The 22151-nt window shown below is 42.9% G+C and overlaps 1 protein-coding gene across 3 annotated transcripts in view; it reads left to right on the top strand.

Moving 5' to 3' along the window:
• Window positions 1-22151, top strand: part of DDX60 (DExD/H-box helicase 60) — a 460164-nt gene that overhangs the window by 156828 nt on the left and 281185 nt on the right. For all 3 annotated transcript variants that reach the window (XM_040418645.1, XM_040418646.1, XM_040418644.1), the window contains 2 exons: window positions 6536-6788; window positions 20306-20472. In XM_040418645.1, coding sequence (XP_040274579.1) covers window positions 6536-6788; window positions 20306-20472 — 420 coding nt within the window. The remainder of the gene's footprint in view (window positions 1-6535; window positions 6789-20305; window positions 20473-22151) is intronic.

The following is a 22151-nucleotide window of genomic DNA, read 5'->3' as shown; positions in this document are numbered from 1 at the left end:
ATGCTCTTCCTCCTCTTCTACCCATCCACGCTGAACAGATGGAATAAAACTTCCATTGGTACTACCCTCTGTAGCGGAGGCAACCGTCTCCTGCTCCTCCTCCTTCTCATCATCCAATTTGCGCTGAGAAGACAAATTGTGGGTGGTCTGGCTATTACCCTGTGTACTTCCCCCATTTCCACCTCTTCCACATGCAAAGCGTCCTCCTTAATTGTGAGCAGCGAGCGTTTGAGTAAACACAGAAGTGGGATGGTTACGCTGATAATAGCGTTATCGCCGCTCACCATCTTTGTTGATTCCCCAAAGTTGTGTAAAACCTCATAGAGGTCAGACATCAATCCCCATTCGTCGCTTGTGAAGAGAGGAAGCTGACTGGAAAGGTGATGACCATGTTGCAGCTGGTATTCCACTACTGCCCTCTGCTGCTCACAAAGCCTTTCCAACATGTGGAACGAGAAGTTCCAGCACGTGCTCACGTCGCACAACAGTCGGTGAGCTGGCAATTGCAAAAGCTGCTGCAGCATTGCCAGACCGGCGGAAGCTGTCGATGACTTGCGGAAATGGGCACACACGTGGCGCACCTTCACCAGTAGCTCAGGCAAATTAGGGTAGGTTTTGAGAAACCGCTGAACCACTAGGTTGAACACGTGGGCTAGGCATAGTATGTGTTTGAGCTTGCCGAGCTCCAAAGCCGCCACCAAGTTACGGCCATTATCAGACACAACCATGCCTGGTTGTAGATTGAGTAGCGAGAGCCACAGCTCAGTCTTTTTATCCCCTGCCAGAGCTCTGCGGCGGTGTGCTGTTTGTCACCTAAGCAGTTCAGTTTAAGCACGGCCTGTTGCCGCTTCCCCACTGCAGTGCTACACTGCTTCTAGCTACTGACGGATGGCTGACTGGTTCTGCTATATGATAATTCAGAGGTGAAAGTGGAGGAGGAGGCGAAGGAGAAGGGGGGGTTGTAGCCACTAATGTACGTGGCGGCGGAAAAACCCTGATGGAAGTAGGGCCTGCAATCCTTGGCGTCAGTAGCACCTGTGCCATACCAGGGTAAAATTTGCTCCCGGCCTCCACAACGTTCACCCAGTGTGCCGTCAGGGAAATGTAGCGTCCCTGGCCAAAAGCACTTGTCCATGTGTCAGTCATTAAGTGGACCTTCCCAATAACTGCGTTGGTCAGGGCATGGGTGATGTTACGGGACACATGCTGGTGTAAAACTGGGACTGCACACCGTGAAAAATATTGGCGGCTGGGAACAGAGTACCGCGGGACAGCCGCCACCATCAGGCTACGGAAAGCCTCAGTGTCCACAAGCCTAAATGGCAACATTTTCAGGGCCAGCAATTTGGAAAGGTGTGCATTTAGTGCTATGGTCTGTGGGCAGGTGACTGGGTATTTGCGCTTTCGTTCAAAGGCCTGGGATATAGACATCTGTACGCTGCGCTGGGACACAGAAGTGGATGTGCTAGCTGATGGTGCTTGTGAAGGTCCAGGTGCATGGCGGGAATCATCCAGGCCTGCGTCTTGGACAGGGGATTGGCCAGCACGTAACACAGGGGAAGAGGAGGCAGTGGTGTGACACACAGACACTGGTTGTGGACCCAGGCGTTCAGCCCACCTATTAGGGTGCTTTGATGCCATGTGGCAGATCATGCTGGTGGTGGTGAGGTTGTTAGTGTTCACGCCCCTGCTCATTTTGGTACGGAACAGGTTGCAAAGACAATTCTTTTATCGTCCGCACTTTCCTCAAAAAAGCGCCAGGCTGCAGAACACCTACCCCTTTGCAAGGGAGATTGCCGCAAGGGGGTGCTCCTGGGAACAGTTGAGGGCCTGTTTGGTGTGGTCCGCCTTCTCCCTTTTGCCACCCCACTGCCTCTTCCAGCCTGTTGCGGTGCTGTGGATCCATCCCCCTCTGTACTGCTGTCCTCGCTCGGCTTGCCACCTTCCCAGGTTGGGTCAGTGACTTCATTGTCCAGCACCTCCTCTTCCACTTCCTCACTCTGGTCATCCTCCTGACTTATTGACCTAACAACAACCTCAGTTATTGACAACTGTGTCTCATCCTCATCATAAACCTCTTGAGACACTAATTACTGTTGACTTATTGGCAACTGTGTGTCATCATCATCATATACCTTGTGAAACACCAATTGCCGTTCCCCACCGTCATCTTCTCCTGACTGTGGATGCTCCAGAGTTTGGGAATCAGGGCACAAGATCTCCTCGTGTCCCTCTTCAAGCGGGCTTGGCGAGAGTCCCAAATCAAGGAATGGCGATGAAAAAAGCTCCTTGGATGCCAAGACTCTCCATGGTGGGTGGAAGGAGTATCAGGGTGAGGATTCTGTTGACCAGACTCTTGGCTATTGAGACTGGACTTTGTGGAAGACAGGGTGGTGCTTAACCGACTGGAATCATTATCTGCTGCAATCCAACCGACCATCTGGTTGCACTGGTCTGAGCGCCGCCATGAAAACTGGGACATGAAACTAGGTATCGTTGATGAGTGTGTTTATTGTGCTCCTGCAGCAGGCACAGTTTCACTGCACCCAGGGCCACGGCCTCTTCCCCGTCCCTTACTGCTCGCTTTGCGCATATTGAATAGTATATATGCTTGCAAGTATGTCACACGTACAGTAGCGCAGGTTTTGTAAGTGTATGCGCAAGTAAATGTCACCGCGGGTTAATAAAAAATTACACCAAATTAATGTCACTGATATTTAGGATGGGCAAACATTATACAGCAGGTATAGTGCAAGTAATGTCGCTGTCACCACCGTCTAATTAAAAATTACACTGAATGAATGTCACTGATATTTAGGATGCACAAACGTTATACAGGAGGTATAGCGCAATGTCGCTGTCACCACCGGCTAATAAAAAATTACACCAAATTAATGTCACTGATATTTAGGATGGGCAAACGTTATACAGCAGGTATAGCGCAAATAATGTCGCTGTCACCACTGTAAAAAATTACACTGAATTAATGTCACTGATATTTAGTATGGGCAAACGTTACAGGAGGTATAGCGTAAGTAAGGTATAGCGTAAGTAATGTCGCTGTCACCACCGGCTAATAAAAAATGACACTGAATTAATGTCACTGATATTTAGGATGGGCAAACGTTATACAGGCGGTATAGCGCAAGTAATGTCGCTGTCACCACCGGCTAATAAAAAATTACACTGAATGAATGTCACTGATATTTAGGATGCACAAACGTTATACAGGAGGTATAGCGCAAGTAATGTCGCTGTCACCACTGGCTAATAAAAAATTACACTGAATGAATGTCACTGATATTTAGGATGCACAAACGTTATACAAGAGGTATAGCACAAGTAATGTCGCTGTCACCACCGGCTAATAAAAAATTACACTGAATTAATGTCACTGATATTTACGATGCACAAACGTTATACAGGAGGTATAGCGCAAGCAATGTCGCTGTTACCAGCAGCTAATATATTAGCTGAATTAATATCAATGATATTTAGGATGGGCAAATGTTATACAGGAGATGTAGCGCAGGTAATGTCGCTGCCACTAGCAGCAAAAAAATTTGATTGAATGTCACTGGTATATCGGATACGCAAGCGTTATACAGGAGATGTAGCGCAGGTAATGTAACTGTCCGCAGCGGACATGTCTACAGAAAAGGTAATTTGGATGTCACAGATATTTTTAGGCTGCGCACACGTTGCACAGGAGATGTAGCACATATAATGTCGATGTCACCTACGGCGAAAAAAATTACTCTGAATGTCACTGATATTTCGGATGCGCTAACGTTATATAGGAGATGTAGCGCACGTAATGTAACTGTCCGCAGCGGACACCGTCTACAGAACAAGTACACTGGATGTCACAGATCTTTTTAGGCTGCGCACACGTTAGATGGGAGATGTAGCGCAGATAATGTCGCTGTCTGCAGCGGCCAAACATTTGCAAGCTATTTAGCGCAGGTTGCGCTAAAAATATATATTGCTGCCACACACTACAATAGTCCTTAAAAAAACTTTTGGGTCTATAACAAGTATAAAAACTAAAATATTCTTATTGCACTCTATACTATCTCCGTTCTGCTCTCCAGCTCTCCCTGACTAAGACTGAGCCGAACACGTGTCATCGGGTGCTATATAGCACCTGATGACATGTTCCGGCCAGCCAATCACTGTAATGTCAGTAAACAACATGGCTATGGCATTACAGTGAATGGCAGTACTCACCTGCACGTTTATTGGCTGCGTAGCATCACGCTCGAGCACACGTGGTATTTGGCCGAACACCGCGATGTGCCGAGCCTTGCGATGCTTGAGTAAAATTAGTGTACAGCCGAGCATGATCGCCCAACACTAGATATAATTCTTAAATTCTAAGGAATGATCTGTGAACTAAATTTCTTGGACTTAATATGAAGGGAGCCATTTATCACAATGGGAATTTTTGAATGTTTTTGCATTACTGTAATTTGCACCAAATCTAACTACCAGGGGACAGTGTTGGCCCATCTTTAAACTTGTTTTTTTTTTGTGACTTTTTAAAAAGTGTAAATTGATAAATGTGCTAAACAACTATTCATAATGTTAACAATCCATGCCCACTTTTGTACCCACTTTTAAAAAGGTGGAGATAGCAGTGTAAAATCACAAATTTAGCATAAAGAATGTAACAATAAATTCCTCCCATTGTTACAACCTTGAAGCATGATATGTGCAGAGCTGATTTTGCTTACAGAGGATATACTTCTCAGCTGACAGCAGAACTATGTATGTATCAGTTTGGTGCCTTAAAAGGATAGGTTCACATAGAGTTGCAAATCCGGAATTGGGTCCAGCAAGAAGGAGAAGTGTAATTCTTTCCATTATATTTCAGATTCCTTTCAAATTTACCTCTGGCTTTGGCTAACAAAGCAGGAAAATAGCCCTACAAAAAAACTCAGTGTGCACCTACCCTAAATCTGCTTTCACACGAACATATGGAAATCCTTGTGTAATCCATCTCTGTAGTACGCACAGATTTCAGATGATTTTCTATCAGTATTGTCATCATTATTGCTTAAGTATTTTATCCGGAATTAGGTGCATTTTTCTTCTTTACTCATTTTTGATGCACTTTCACAGACTATAATCTGCGTATTTGAAAGCAAATACGCACAAAACCCGGACGAGCTGCCGATTTCAAATACTGACAGAAATTATATGCCCATATGAATTGTCCTGTTTACTAACATTAGCTCATGAGAAAGTGGCATAAGAATATAAAAACAAATGTTCATGAATAGGTTATTGGTTAATTACTCAGGGCCTCCCCCATAGCCCTCACATTTCTCCACCCCCCAAAACCTTCCCAATAAGCACGCACACACTCTGCTTGGATTAAATCGGCCACAGCAGCCGTTCTTTATTAATAAAATAAATACATACATAAATAACAATACCATTAACCCCTGACGAGCAAGATCGTAGAAACCCCAAAATTTTACCATCCATAAGAAGCCAACATGGCAATTCCATCTTGCCTCCAGCCGTAACACACCAGCTCGGAGACACCAACTGATGGACGCCTCTCCAAACCAACCAAGTGCCTCAAACTATGAGAGTCCAGCCCCACCATTGAGGCCCTCCCATTTCCAATACCGTCATATACAACCAGCTTCTAGGATCTCCCACCGCCACGACTGCCGCGACAACCACACCTGCCCATACTCCCCCCATCCCCCAACTGCCTACCTTGTCAGCCTCACTACATCACCCCCAGACCTCTCTTTTTTTTTTATAAACTTAAGGGTGGGAGGGTGGGAGTTCTTCTCCTCCAAAATGGCACCCGGTCGCCTCCGGCCACCTCCTTTTAAAACCTAAAACCCACCCCCTCTATTTCCTTAGCCACACCCTCACCACAGCTATTAACACATTCCTGCCCTGGCCCTTCCTACGAAAACCTCTCATGTCGGCCTCCCCCTACTTCTCGTCCTAGTCCGGCCTCTCTCATTCACTGACAGCAAATTAGTATCTTATATTGAGAGATATGTGCAGCTGCTGATTTCGCTTACAGAGCTGACAACAGAATTATGTATGTATGGGTTTGATGCCTTAAAAAAGTAGGTTTACATGGAGTTTTTCGTGGAATAGGTTTTGACGCAGATTTTTCAACCAAATCCAAAAGTCGATCCAGCAAAAAAGATAAGTACAAATCCTTTCTTTATATTTCAGTTTCCTTTCGAATCTACTTCTGGCTGTGGCTAATACAACAGCAGGAAAATCTTCCTCAAAATCCCCTACAAAAAACTGTGTGAACCTACCCTAACAATGTAAAAACAGATGTTTACATCCACTGACAGCAAATTAGTAACTTATATATCTTAAGAATGGCAAGAAATTGAAACAAAAAAAAAAAAAGTGGGTTGGACACATTTTCAATTATTTAGCTATTATTAACTTAAAACCAGAAAAAAAACTATATTAAAATTTTTCTCCATGGAATAGTTTTTACCAGGCATCTGTCAAATTTATTTAAATATTACTTCCTTTACAGAAGAAAAAAAAAGATCAAATAATAGAAGAAAATCAAAAGAAGAGCAAAGCTGAAGAAGAGAAAAAGGAGCAGGAAAAATGGAAGAATAAGGTTGCATCTTTGGAAAAAGAAATGATGGCAGATTTCTTCTCTGGATTGCAAAACTTTGAAAACGTAATCAAATCTTTCCGAACACCAAATGTGAGATACCAAGCACAGTTAAAAGCATTAGCAATCTGCTTTGATAAATGGACCGAAGAGTGCAAAATGAAATGTAGGTATTTTTACTCTAGCCATTAAAAACAACATAATACAGTATTTTATTCTTCATTTTACCTTGCAAGGGATACTATTCTAGCATAAATTATTGAAGTTCTAAAACTGGATTCATAAACTAATTCTAGTTATCAGCCATTTCTTGTAATTCCCATCTTTCTGAATACAGAGCAACCTGCCAGTTCTAAGGTTTGGTGTGGCGGTCTAACACCCAATGATTTCTGTTTTATATGTCTTATTGATATGTCATAAAAACATGAATTTGGGAATGCTAGTTTAAAATCTTACTTTAAAAAAATCTGATATTTTTTGGGCAATGCATTAAATGGTAAGATGAAGGCATCTTGAAGTGAAGCTGTTATATGGTGTATAAACTTATGTTTAAAATTACAGATAGTATGTGATTGCAAGTCATTTTTTAAATCTAGTGTTGAGCTAGTTCCTTGTGCTTTGTAGTAATGAATCAATTTTTCCCTGAAATGGCGGTAAAAATAAAAGAAATCATACTTACCTCATCCATTTGAGTGCGAAGAGGCAGCCGTGGCCATCTAGCTAAAAGATCCCATGCAAAATCTTGTGCGCGGTGACGTATGCGGTCACCACGCAGGCCAAGGTGATGACATCATCATGCATCGCCTGAGATTTCGCGCTGGATCTTCAAGCAAGATGGCACAGTGGCCTCTTCGCGATCAAATGGATGAGGTAAGTAAAAAATTGTTTTTATTGCAAACATTAAAATGCCTTAATAAAGATCTCAGATGATGCGATCAGTGATGAATTCAGCATCTGAGGGGTTCAATGATGGGGGGGGAGGTGGCGGAATTGCCGTTCCCTGTCATTGCACCTGCTATTTACAAAGAAATGCACTTCATTACTAAGTAATTAGTCACAAAGCAAATTCTTTTGTTTTTCGGCAAAGCAGACAAATTTAATTTTAGAGAACCTCTCTTATCTGTATTCAAATCTTTGTGTTTGCTGTGTTTAATGCTTTATGACATTGGAAGAAATATTTGCAAAATGTACAGTAACTTCTTAAATACACCTCTCCTATTTTGTGGGAAAAGGATCTCATAGAATATACAGTTGCAAGAAAAAGTATGTGAACCCTATGGAATGATATGGATTTATGCACAAATTGGTCATAAAATGTGGTCTGATCTTCATCTAAGTCACAACAATAGACAATTACAGTCTGCTTAAACTAATAACACACAAAGAATTAAATGTTACCATGTTTTTATTGAACACACCATGTAAACATTCACAGTGCAGGTGGAAAAAGTATGTGAACCCCTAGACTAATGAAATCTCCAAGAGCAAATTGGAGTGAGGTGTCAGCCAACTGGAGTCCGATCAATGAGATGAGATTAGAGGTGTTGGTTACAGCTGCCCTGCCCTATAAAAAAACATACTCCAGTTCTGGGTTTGCTTTTCACAAGAAGCATTGCCTGATGTGAATGATGTCTCGCACAAAAGAGCTCTCAGAAGACCTACGATTAAGAATTGTTGACTTGCATAAAGCTGGAAAGGGTTATAAAAGTATCTCCAAAAGCCTTGCTGTTCATCAGGCCATGGTAAGACAAATTGTCTATAAATGGAGAAAGTTCAGCACTGCTGCTACTCTCCCTAGGAGTGGCCGTCTTGTAAAGAGGACTGCAAAAGCACAGCGCAGACTGCTCAATGAGGTGAAGAATAATCCTAGAGTGTCAGCTAAAGACTTACAAAAGTCTCTGGCATATGCTAACATCCCTGTTAGCGAATCTCCGATATGTAAAACACTAAACAAGAATGGATTTCATGGGAGGATACCACAGAGGAAGCCACTGCTGTCCAAAAAAAGCATTGCTGCACGTTTACAGTTTGCACAAGAGCACCTGGATGTTCCACAGCAGTACTGGCAAAATATTCTGTGGACAGATGAAACCAAAGTTGAGTTATTTGGAAGAAACACACAACACTTTGTGGAGAAAAAGAGGCACAGCACACCAACATCAAAACCTCATCCCAACTGTGAAGTATGGTGGTGGGGGCATCATGGTTTGGGGCTGCTTTGCTGCGTCAGGGCCTGGACGGATTGCTATCATCGAAGGAAAAATGAATTCCCAAGTTTATCAAGACATTTTGTAGGAGAACTTAAAGCCATCTGTCCACCAGCTGAAGCTCAACAGAAGATGGGTGTTGCAACAGGACAACGACCCAAAGCATAGAAGTAAATCAACAACACAATGGCTTAAACAGGAGAAAATACGCCTTCTGGAGTGGCCCAGTCAGAGTCCTGACCTCAACCCGATTGAGATGCTGTGGCATGACCTCAAGAAAGCGACTCACACCAGACATCCCAAGAATATTGCTGAACTGAAACACTTCTGTAAAGAGGAATGGTCAATAATTACTCCTGACCATTGTGCACATCTGAAATGCAACTACAGGAAACGTTTGGTTGAAGTTATTGCTACTAAAGGAGGTTCAACCAGTTATTAAATCCAAGGGTTCACATACTTTTTCCACCTGCACTGTGAATGTTTACATGGTGTGTTCAATAAAAACATGGTAACATTTAATTATTTGTGTGTTATTAGTTTAAGCAGACTGTGATTGTCTATTGTTGTGAAGATCAGATCACATTTTATGACCAATTTGTGCAGAAATCCATATCATTCCAAAGGGTTCACATACTTTTTCTTGCAACTGTAGAAATATATGGTCGAGTCACATTATTATGACCACTTCCTACTTTCGACATTGGCAGCATGTAGCTCACGATGGAAGTCATGTGTCGTGAGCAGTCCTGGTGGGTATATAAGGTGTGTAATAGGCTGTCTGCACACATATCCCTTGCTGCTGTCATGGGTAAAAGGGGCGATTTGAAAGTTGCAAACAGAGATGATAATTGGCTTTCGGGACAAGGGTGGCAGTATTTCTGAATCTGTGCAGTTTGTGAACAGTTTGCGTGCTGCTGTGGTAAAAGTGTACCATGAGTGGCAAATGGCACCATTGTGAATACGCATCATGAAAACTGTGGAGCACCACATGCCATTGATGTGAGAGGTGAATGTCGGCTATGAAGGTGTGTGAGGATGGACCACCTACCAGATGTGTGTCCAAAACAACAGTTCTGCCAACCCTACTGCATATGAGGCTCTGAAGCAGATGTACAGCATGCCACTACATCTCTGATAACTTTACTGCTTTGGCAGAAAAGGCTGCAATTTTTTTAATGGCAGTTTTGGAATTGAACCTCCTCTGATAGGTTGCCTTCTTCGATGAGTCCGATTTTCTGCTTCTTCTAAACAGATGGAAGTTGGTGTGCCAGGCAAGTAACAGCAGAAAATAAACATCCAGCATGCAGCTATTTCTGAAAGAACACAAGCAGGTGGTGGCAGTGTTATGGTCTGGGGAATGTTTTTCATGGCATTCTCTGGGCCAACTCATCCATGTGGAAGGCACTCTCAGCTGTTTTGGGTATAAATTCATCCTTGCAGACTGTTCTGTCTTCCTACACGTTAACACAGTGTGCAGTCTGACATTCAGAATAAACCATTCCTGTCTTCCAAATAAGAGGACTGTTCTTTGTAGTCTAATTTGTTTATTGGTCAACAGGTTGTACTCTCGCAATGCGTGTGAGTGAGAGATTGTACAAGTGTGTGGTAAAATACAAATAACATGTATAAGTATAACGTATAGAATAGCATGTGCTGTAGCATTTGCATAACACTGAAGCATATGGTAAAATGGCTGCCTAACATAGGACTACATGTCTAACTAACAGTAGTAACAACTCCCAGAGTAACAATTACAACTGACTGAAACATAGAAACATATGTCCTGGTGGGTATATAACAGCTCTGCATGACATAATATCCCTGAAACATAGGTAGATCTCTCACCAGATATGATTTTACAAGGATGGTGGAGTTTGAGAAGGAGATATGCAGAATGACCGCTCTGCTGATGTGTTCTTGTGACTGGAGACTTCTCTTTCCCAGGATTCTTTTCACTCCCACAATGCTTTGCACCACCCACAATGCAGGAATCTTTGTATCAGAAAAAACAAAGTGTAATACTGTCACGCTTCTGTATGGGAGGGAAACACCACACCGAGCATAGGAGGGAAGGGGGTGGACAGGGAATCAGGACTGAGAACTAGGGAAGGAAAATGGACACCTCTTAGTGAAAACCCTAACCAAAATGCTGACTGACTACCAGTATGAACAGACCCCAAAGGTAGGTGAGTTCATACACAGGAATACCTAGAGTCCTATCTAGCCCTATAGGACCCTGGAACTAATGGCAGGGACGAGACTACCTGTTCCTCCAAAAGGAAGGACGAACAGGAGTCTCCTTCAGGCCTAATACAAACAATAGGGAAATGCAACACACGGAACCCAAACAAAATACAAAAGGGAAAGGAAAGACTTAACTTCAAATGAGCAATGGAAGCACCAGGAACTCAGCTGAGATCCAACCACCAATCTATCCAAAGGCCCAAACAGAAGCTATAAACCGCACAGCATTGTGGGAGAAGCAACTATAAATAGAGAAGGTTAAATGACCCTAATAGCCAGACCTGGGGAAAGAAGGTGTGGCAAGCACCAGAAACAACACAGACGTCATTTGATCCAAACGGAAAACATGTCAGATTGAACCACGTGTAGCCAGTCTCACTGATCTCCTGCCACTTGTCGCAGGAACGTCCTTGACAAATACAACTTAACATAGCTTATATGGTGCTATAACCACATTAAACACTTGAGAAATACCAAAACCCTGGCAGAATGAAATAGAATCATTTTCTAACCCTGCTGGGCAGAACACAGATCATATACATCCATACACGCTGATTGTCTTCCCTGGGTTGGAAGGTATCGTCCTACAAGACATGCCACATGGCTAGAAATGTCTGACATTGGTTTGAAAAACATGGCCAGGACTATCAAGTACTACTATGGCACCCTAATTCCCCAGACTTGAATCCAATTGATCATTTGTGGGACCACCTTGATCATTGTTTTCGCTCTATGGATCCTCCCCCACGCACCTTCCAGCAGCTGTGGGATGCACTGCAGTCAGCATGGCTCCAGATACCTGTGGCAACCTACCAGGACCTTATTGAGTCACTCCCAGCCCATCTAGCTGCTATCCGTGCTGCACATGGTGGTAACTCTGGATACTAGTTGGTGGTCAGAATAATGTGACTAGACTGTGTATAAGCTGTTACATTATCTTGTTCAAAAACTTTAACATGGTTGTTCTGCTCACTTAAAAATACTTACCCTGCCTGCAACATGACATCAGCTAATGGGTTTTGAGCAAAATGCACTGCTTATACAGTAGGCTAGTTAATAATGGAATCCATAAGACAAAAGTCAAAATGGAAGCCTTTAAGAGGCATTACGTTTTGATCCCTCATAATACAAGTCTGTGGGCAACAGAACGGACGGATCCATTATGCTGCCCATGGACTTGTATTATGACGGAATGCAAAACGCATTACGTTTTGCTTTCTGTCATAATAGAAGTCTATGGGAATCATAACCCCATAGACTTCTATTATGACGGATCAAAACTGAATGCCTCTTAAAGGCTTCCGTTTTGACTTCCGTCTTATGGATTCCGTTATTTTCCGTTATACCCATGTTATAACGGAAAACAAAAACGGAATCCATAACGTTGATGTGAACCCGCCCTAAGTAGTATTCAAATCATGACATTTTTAGGGTTGATACAAACTGCATGTTTTTACCCTTCAGAATTGATATTTGTACAAGCAAAAAGTACATGAATAACTATCTGGTCAAAGGGAACATAATTTATTTGATTAACTCTGTTCCAAAGCCACAAGCATTGGTGAAAGGAATTTATGTAATGAGTATCCTGTACTTGACCACTAATTTAGGATGGACTCTATATCACTTGCAAGATGCAAACTAGGAATGTCTTTGCTGGGTACTAAATCTTAGGCCCAAAAAGCAGGGTATAGCTATAAGGGGTGTAAAGGTACAGTAACAGTCCCATATCCCAAATACAGTCATGAAGTTATAAGAATCTTGAGCATGTTTGAAATACTTGATCACTCCTTGCTGATTGTTAACAGGTATATGGATCATAGTATAGGACAGGGATCAGCAACCTTTGGGCTCTCCAGATGTGGTGAAACTATGACTCCCAGCATGTACACTTGCTTGGTGAATAGAGCATGCTGGGAGTTGCAGTTTCACAACAGCTGGAGTGCCGTAGGTTGCTGACCCCGGGTATAGGATTTTCTATATTGTGATTGTACATATTACCTCCTTTGCTGGCTTGATTCATTTTTTCATTGCATTATACACTGCTCATATCCAGTGTTTACAACCACCCTGCAATCCACCAGCAGTTGTCGTGCTTGCACACCATGAGAAAAAGTGCTGGCCTATGCAAACTCCCACAGTCCCAGCCACCAGAGAAGCCAGTGCCTTTTCTTGTAGTGTGCAAGCACGGCCACCACTGCTGGATTGCAGGATGGTCGTAACCCCTGGATATGGGCAGTGTACAGTCATGGCCAAAAGTTTTGAGAATTACATAAATATTGGAAATTGGAAAAGTTGCTGCTTAAGTTTTTATAATAGCAATTTGCATATACTCCAGAATGTTATGAAGAGTGATCAGATGAATTGCATAGTCCTTCTTTGCCATGAAAATTAACTTAATCCCCCAAAAAACTTTCCACTGCATTTCATTGCTGTCATTAAAGGACCTGCTGAGATCATTTCAGTAATCGTCTTGTTAACTCAGGTGAGAATGTTGACGAGCACAAGGCCGGAAATCATTATGTCAGGCTGATTGGGTTAAAATGGCAGACTTGACATGTTAAAAGGAGGGTGATGCTTGAAATCATTGTTCTTCCATTGTTAACCATGGTGACCTGCAAAGAAACGCGTGCAGCCATCATTGCGTTGCATAAAAATGGCTTCACAGGCAAGGATATTGTGGCTACTAAGATTGCACCTCAATCAACAATTTATAGGATCATCAAGAATTTCAAGGAAAGAGGTTCAATTCTTGTTAAGAAGGCTTCAGGGCGTCCTAGAAAGTCCAGCAAGCGCCAGGATCGTCTCCTAAAGAGGATTCAGCTGCGGGATCGGAGTGCCACCAGTGCAGAGCTTGCTCAGGAATGGCAGCAGGCAGGTGTGAGCGCATCTGCACGCACAGTGAGGCGAAGACTTTTGGAAGATGGCCTGGTGTCAAGAAGGGCAGCAAAGAAGCCACTTCTCTCCAAAAAAAACATCAGGGACAGATTGATCTTCTGCAGAAAGTTTGGTGAATGGACTGCTGAGGACTGGGGCAAAGTCATATTCTCCGATGAAGCCTCTTTCCGATTGTTTGGGGCATCTGGAAAAAGGCTTGTCAAGAGAAGAAAAGGTGAGCGCTACCATCAGTCCTGTGTCATGCCAACAGTAAAGCATCCTGAGACCATTCATGTGTGGGGTTGCTTCTCATCCAAGGGAGTGGCTAGTGCATGGCTGAAGAATGCAGTGACTTGGTGGTGACAGTGGGCTCACTCACAATTTTGCCCAAAAACACAGCCATGAATAAAGAATGGCACCAAAACACCCTCCAACAACAACTTCTTCCAACAATCCAACAACAGTTTGGTGAAGAACAATGCATTTTCCAGCACGATGGAGCACCGTGCCATAAGGCAAAAGTGATAACTAAGGGCTCTTTCACACTTGCGTTCTTTTCTTCCGGCATAGAGTTCCGTCGTCGGGGCTCTATGCCGGAAGAATCCTGATCAGTTTTATCCTAATGCATTCTGAATGGAGAGAAATCCGTTCAGGATGCATCAGGATGTCTCCAGTTCCGGACCGAAACGTTTTTTGGCCGGAGAAAATAACGCAGCATGCTGCGCTTTTTGCTCCGGCCAAAAATCCTGAACACTTGCCGCAAGGCCGGATCCGGAATTAATGCCCATTGAAAGGCATTAATCCGGATCAGGCCTTAAGCTAAACGTCGTTTCGGCGCATTACCGGATCCGACGTTTAGCTTTTTCTGAATGGTTACCATGGCTGCCAAGACGCTAAAGTCCTGGCAGCCATGGTAAAGTGTAGTGGGGAGCGGGGGAGAAGTATACTTACCGTCCGTGCGGCTCCCGGGGCGCTTCAGAGTGACGTCAGGGCGCCCCACGCTCATGGATGACGTGTCGCATGGATCACGTCATCCATGCGCATGGGGCGCCCTGACGTCATTCTGGAGCGCCCTGGGAGCCGCACGGACTGTAAGTATACTGCTCCCCCGCTCCCCACTACTACTATGGCAACCAGGACTTTAATAGCGTCCTGGCTGCCATAGTAACACTGAACGCATTTTGAAGACGGATCCGTCTTCAAATGCTTTCAGTTCACTTGCGTTTTTCCGGATCCGGCGTGTAATTCCAGCAAATGGAGTACACGCCGGATCCGGACAACGCAAGTGTGAAACCAGCCTAAGTGGCTCGGGGACCAAAACATTGACATTTTGGGTCCATGGCCTGGAAACTCCCCAGATCTTAATCCCATTGAGAACTTGTGGTCAATCCTCAAGAGGCGGCTGGACAAACAAAAACCCACTAATTCTGACAAACTCCAAGAAGTGATTATGAACGAATGGGTTGCTATCAGTCAGGAATTGGCCCAGAAGTTGATTGAGAGCATGCCCAGTCGAATTGCAGAGGTCCTGAAAAAGAAGGGCCAACACTGCAAATACTGACTCTTTGCATAAATGTCATGTAATTGTCGATAAAAGCCTTTGAAACGTATGAAGTGCGTGTAATTATATTTCACTACATCACAGAAACAACTGAAACAAAGATCTAAAAGCAGTTTAGCAGCAAACTTTGTGAAAACTAATATTTGTGTCATTCTCAAAACTTTTGCCCACGACTGTATAATGTGATGGAAAAATGAATCAAGCCAGAGAAGGAGGCAATATGGACAATCACAATACATTAGTAAGTGCCTTGTACTAACTTTGTTTACCTGATAAATGCAATTTGCTGAAGTGAGACAACCCCTTTAACGCTTTTTCAAAATCCTGCAATCATGAGCTCTGTTGCTATTGTGCTGTAACAATTCCATGGCAGGGCAGGATATCCTGTATACCCACAAATAAGGCTACTTTCACACTGCCGTTTGGTGCGGATCCGTCATGGATCTGCACAGACGGATCCGCACCGATAATACAACCACATGCATCCGTTCAGAATGGATCCGTTTGTATTATCTTTAACATAGCCAAGACTGATCTGTCTTGAACACCATTGAAAGTCAATGGGAGACGGATCAGTTTTCTATTGTGCCATATTGTGTCAGTGAAAACGGATCCGTCCCCATTGACTTACATTGTGTGCCAGGACGGATCCGTTTGGCTCAGTTTCGTCAGACGGACATCAAAACTCTGCAAGCAGGGTTATGGTGTCCGACTCCAGAGCGGAATGGAGACTGATCGTAGCCAAACTGATGCATTCTGAGCGGATCCTTATCAATTCAGAATGCATTAGGGCAAAACTGATCCGTTTTGGACCGCTTGTGAGAGCCCTGAACGGATCTCACAAACGTAAACCAAAACGGCAATGTGAAAGTAGCCTAATAAGGCTAATGAAGTGAAGGGTTAAATTGAAGATTGATGGTGGAAGATGAAAGATGAAATGCAGCCTGCCATATATTATGTGAGAGTTCCCAAGACCACAAAATGTGTAATAGTGCCCCCCTGCCTCCGCATTTTCTCCAGGGAAAGTGAGACATACCTGGATATATGTGGCTAAGACAATCTGGAGTTAAGTACCAGTGCAGTATACTTTTCACCACAGATTCGTAATGTGTAGAGCACTTATATGTTTTGCTAAAAACTGCAGAAACCTAGACCAAATATAAAGTGGATAAGTCAAAAAACGACCATAGATATCCCTATTGCCAATACTTGGCGTATCAATAAATATTCTGGCTAATAAAGGGTCCAGCTAATTAAATAACCTGGTACAAGCTCCCGGGTATACAAAACAACTGAGACAGGAAAATGGAGCTCACATAGTACCCATATAATTTTTTTTAAAATATTTTATTGAAACATAATGTATAACAATGTATACCATTAAAAAGGGGGAAGTGGCAGAACAGACACCATCCCGGCCGTACACACACCACAAAAATATATATTATATTGAGAAATAAATAGAGATCAATGTTCCATATATATAAATTGATGTTAAAAGTAATATACTATAGGAGTAGAAGATAAAAATGGGGTGAGTCAATGGTTGCGAGAGTCATCAACAGTACAGTACATGTAAGGATATTGGCAAACTAATAGTATATGCGGAACAATCCTGCAAGAATCTTAGCCAAAACTCCAGGAAGACAATAGCAAAAACGGTGATGGCGTTACTCGTGATGGCGTTACCCCCAAAACGCGCATCGGGGTAGTGCCATCCTGGTGTACACACTTTGCTTGGGTGAGTCCTGTTTTTGCTATGCTGGGAGTTGTAGTTTCACAACAGCTGGAGTGCCAGAGGTTGCCTACCCCTGCTATAGATATATAGGATTTTTGGAAGGTTGAACATCTGGTATGTTGCTATCGGACTCACCCAGGAAATTTCATGTTTGGTGTATTTGGTCAGGACTAGTCCTGAGCGGCAGGGAATATATTCGAATTTGCGATATTTCACGAATATTTGGGCGAATATTCATCAAATATTCGCAAATTCGAGATTATTTTCTTGATTGCGAAAAATCGGCAAAATAATGTTCGCGTAATGCGTACGAAATACAGGCGTGGGTCACTTTTGCTACATTTTCCAAGATGCTAGAAGTTTCCTGAGACTGGATAAAATGGTTGGCACAGCAGAACATTAAAAATGGCTTTATATGCAGTTAGAGTGCTCCAATATATTCGTGATTGCTCTAATCGGCACTAATGATGCAAATATTTTGGCGCAATACGTGAAACTTCACATTTTAGCAGGTCTGTATGTATGTATGGACAGCAGAACCTATTACACTACCTAACACCCTGCACTGCAACAGCTACACTATATCAGGATATAACCTACACTGACTATCTCCCACTAACTATCTGTATTATAATGTAAAAAATGAAAGTCGGACAGCACTCCAAAAACAACGAAATTTTATTCACCCATGTGGCAAAAAGAAGCGACATTTCGGCTCCACAATAGAGCCTTTCTCAAGCTGTATTATACTGTATATATAAGCTATCTAACTATCTATCTAATGTAGTGTGGAAAGCACAGAGCACAACAATGACACTGCTGTCTGTCTCTCTCTCAGAACTTTAAAAAACTGTAGAAAATGGCTGCTGGGGATGTTCTTATATAGTAAGGGGTAGGCAACTTTCCTATTGGTTGCTAGGGATGTTGCTAAGCGCAGACAAAGACATTGCAGTCTTCTCATTGGCCCACAAGCAAGAAGGGAGGTTACTGATGAAAGAAAATCTAGAATATTCGAAATTACGAATATATATCACTATATTCAAAATATTCGTGAATTCTCGAAGTTCCGATATTTGTGAATAATATTCGCAATTCGAATATTCGCGCCCGACACTAGTCAGGACTATTAAGTCTATTTTATAGTGGAAACCAATAAAGGATGATACGGTAGTTGAAGTAATACACATGTCTAATACGGGGGAGGGGGGGGATACTGTACACTTTTTGATTTGTTTCATCAGTTGTATTTATCTCATAATCTGAGATTTCCCTATTTCCCTTTATTTAATTTATCGTGGATAGATAACCAAATACCATAATTATTTCAATGGCTGCCTGAGGCCATGGATTCTTCAGGGTGACATAATGTCAGGATTACATCATCCGCATATAATGATAATTTATGTTTTTCCTCATATTATTATTCCATTAATTTATTTTCAATTTTATGTGGATGTATGATTTTAGTCAAATCTAGGGTATTGACAGGGTATGGGATTCTGGTTTTCACTTGTTGGGATTTTAAGGGTTGTGTTAACAATTTCCCAGCTTTGTCTAGCTTTGACACGCATAAGGTTTTTTTGTAGTATGGAGAAGGCAATCTTTGAGCTGGAATCTGAAAGAATTAAGTTGGTCTACATGAATATTAGTAATCTGATGTGTTTCTTGAGTGCACAGAATGTCCTCATTAAAGCTTCAGGCCTCTTTCCACTAAGAGTCCGTTTTGGAAGGCTGTGTAGGCCCTTCACATTGATAGATACTAACCCTGGAAAACATTAGGGAAAAGTTCACATTCCCAGTGAAAGCATTGTAAGATCATGAGTATTGCACATGTTGTCCAACATCCCCTGGAATTGAATGTTGTTCCTTCTAGAACAATCCTCCAGCTCATTTATTTTGGCTTTCAGATGATCATTCTCATTTAACAAATCATTGTGGTTATCCACATGATTGTTGTGAGAGGAGGCAAAGTCTCCAATATTGTTTTCAAAATGGGTAACTCTAGAGGTAAGATCTTGCACAGAAGAATGAATAAGAGAAATGAGTAGCTGCAGGTCTTTCTGTACTGAGTGGCTAGAAGCTAGTAACATCTCCTTGCCAGAGGTTGCCAGACGCTAGTAGGTCAGAAGTGCTAAATTGGTCTGGTGGACTGCATATGAGGTTTGCCTGTCAATTACTTCGAAGTGCTGTCAGGAGGGCTCTTGGAGCTTTGGCTTCTGCATCACCAAACGTCTCATGGCTCGGGAAGATGGCACCTGCCACATGGGAGAGTGTGATAGTTGTGCTTTTTTGCAGCTCTCAGAGGAGCAAAGTTCTTCTCTTCGTGGAGTTCTCAGTGGTAAAGCAGAGGGTACCAGAAAGTCAGCCTCTTTCCAGACCAGTGAAGGAGGCATGTGTGAGGAAGGAGAGGCTGGTTGTGTAAAGTTGGAGCTGGGAGAGGATGGGGAGTAAATCTGGACCGTGCCATCCCTGCCTTGCTCTTTTCAAAGTAGAACTCCAATTTACCTTGTTGTTGTTGGCTATGTTTTCACTAGTCATAATAGGATATTATCTGTGGAAATAAATAATAAACAATTTACTGAATTTGAGGTTATAAAAGCTAATTTTCAGTTGATTGGTGCAAGCGCCAGAGAATTAAGCGGCCATGTCTCTCGGCTGCCAAGCTACAGCCCCAAATAAATACATTCTAATTTGTCAGGTTGTACAGACTTTTCTACATTGTCCTTCATTCCCAAGCATGATGACACAGAGTCATGTGATCATAGTTCATAGAAGCATCTAGAAACTTATGCTGTTGCACTGTATTGGCATATAAAAGACTTTCATACAAAAAGGTAAGTGTACATTACAATGACACATCAATAGTTGTCTTACTGCACAACTTTATTTTTAATTACTGATTTGCATCACATAATACACACCAAATAGGTCATGTTTGTATATGTACAATTTTTTGCATGTCTGTCTTTTCATTTTTTTTCCCCCTTAAGGTTTTGCAGTCTCCGGTCTTCTTATAGGAGTTTTGGTTATTTTGTTTTTATTATATGTTTCAGCTAAAGATGAAAGATACATAAAGATTGTTGTGGAGATAATGAAAATCATTCAGGATATCATGGACAGTAACCAGGACTTATTCAAAAAGGAAGGTCAATATCGTTTAGCTGGTTATCTCAGCAAACTTGGCTTTGACAACCTTGCCTGTTCACTGAGACCAGACAAGGTACATTAGTCTATTTATTATACAACCACAAGTCAGAACAAATTTACATTGGTTTATATGTCAGAAAGAGATACAAAAGAGAATATCTGTAAAGAATAAATCAAGGCAACTGGACGTACTGTAGATTTCTTGAAAACGTTTCACTCGTTCTTCCAACGAGCTTTCTCAATTCTGAGTGACTGTACAAGAATTCTCTGGGAATAAATATGTAACTGAATCAACATCTGGTAATTATACCCAGCATGGGGGCTAGAGGTCATTATACCCAGCATGGGGTCAAAGGTGTTGATTCCATTATCCTAATTGGAGTCAGTAGGTGATAAAGACTTCCCAGAAAAAGGTGTCAAGACAGCATTGTATGTGTCAGACAATAGATGTCTAACCCCCCCGCCTCTATTCAAGCTTGGCTTCTCCATTTTTACGTAGATGGCCTCCTTCACACCTCGTTTGTACCAATCGGCCTCCTTATCCAAAACACGTACTTGATGTAATGACCGACGACACGCACAGGGAGGAAAACAGGGAAAGCCCTGCCCAAGGGAGAGGGAAAGGTGGTGACCCCTAACTCACCTTGCGGCTGGCACCTGACTGCCCTGACGTCCCTAGACGGGTTCCTCACCCGTGCGGCGATCGCGTGCCTAAACCCTGGCTTTCCCTAATATGAGCCCTAGATAGTGAACAGGCCGGTGGGATCGCTAGTCCGCACCACTATCACTAAGAGGGAAACACCAGGGAGAGGACAGACAAAACAGACAAACACATACACCCAGGTGGGTGACCACAATAGACCAAAAAGGTCCAACAGGGATCCGGAGGGTAGCGTTCTGGACCAACTACCAGCGAACGCAGCAACACAGCTCCAGAAGGTCAGAATAGATGTCCAGGCAGGAAGCTCTATCTCTGGCAACCAGAGAAGTGTGAGAGAGGAATATAAGGAGGTCTGGGAGTGCTGGACAAGGAACAACTGAGGAGAAGGAGCTACGGATCCCTGAGTGAGCCAAAAGGGTTTGCAAAGCAAACCCAGAAAGCTACCATAAGGAAAACAGCCCTATCCTAAATAGAGCGTGCAGCCAACCGCTGCGACTTCCTGACCCCGGGTATAACGGAGTCAGGTGTGGTTCTCGATACCCTCGTGACAGTACCCCCCTCTCTACGAGGGGCCTCCGGACACTCAGGACCAGGTCTCTCAGGATGAGAGGCATGAAAAACCCGAACTAACCTGTCAGCGTTTACCTCAGACGCAGGAACCCACATTCTTTCCTCGGGACCGTAACCTCTCCAATGCACCAGATATCGAAGAGAGCGGCGGACCCGACGAGAATTAACAATTTTGGATATCTGAAATTCTAGATTACCATCCACGACAACAGGAGGGGGTGGCAGCGGTGATGGTTCTAGAGGTGGAACATATTTTTTGAGTAACGACTTATGAAAAACATTATGAATTTTAAAAGTCTGAGGTAACTCCAGGCGAAAAGACACGGGGTTGATGATGGCTACAATTTTGTAAGGGCCAATAAACCTAGGACCCAGTTTCCAAGAGGGAACATTAAATTTAATATTCCTAGTAGACAACCACACATAGTCATTCACTCCTAGGTCCGGACCTGGCGACCGTCTCTTATCAGCCATGCATTTGTATTTACCTCCCATATTTTTCAAGTTAGCTTGCACCTTCT

Source organism: Bufo bufo, chromosome 2 (assembly GCF_905171765.1).
Source record: "Bufo bufo chromosome 2, aBufBuf1.1, whole genome shotgun sequence".
Taxonomy (NCBI): Eukaryota; Metazoa; Chordata; class Amphibia; order Anura; family Bufonidae; genus Bufo; species Bufo bufo.
The sequence above is the reverse complement of the archived record's forward strand: the minus strand, read 5'-3'. Positions and strand labels throughout refer to the sequence as shown.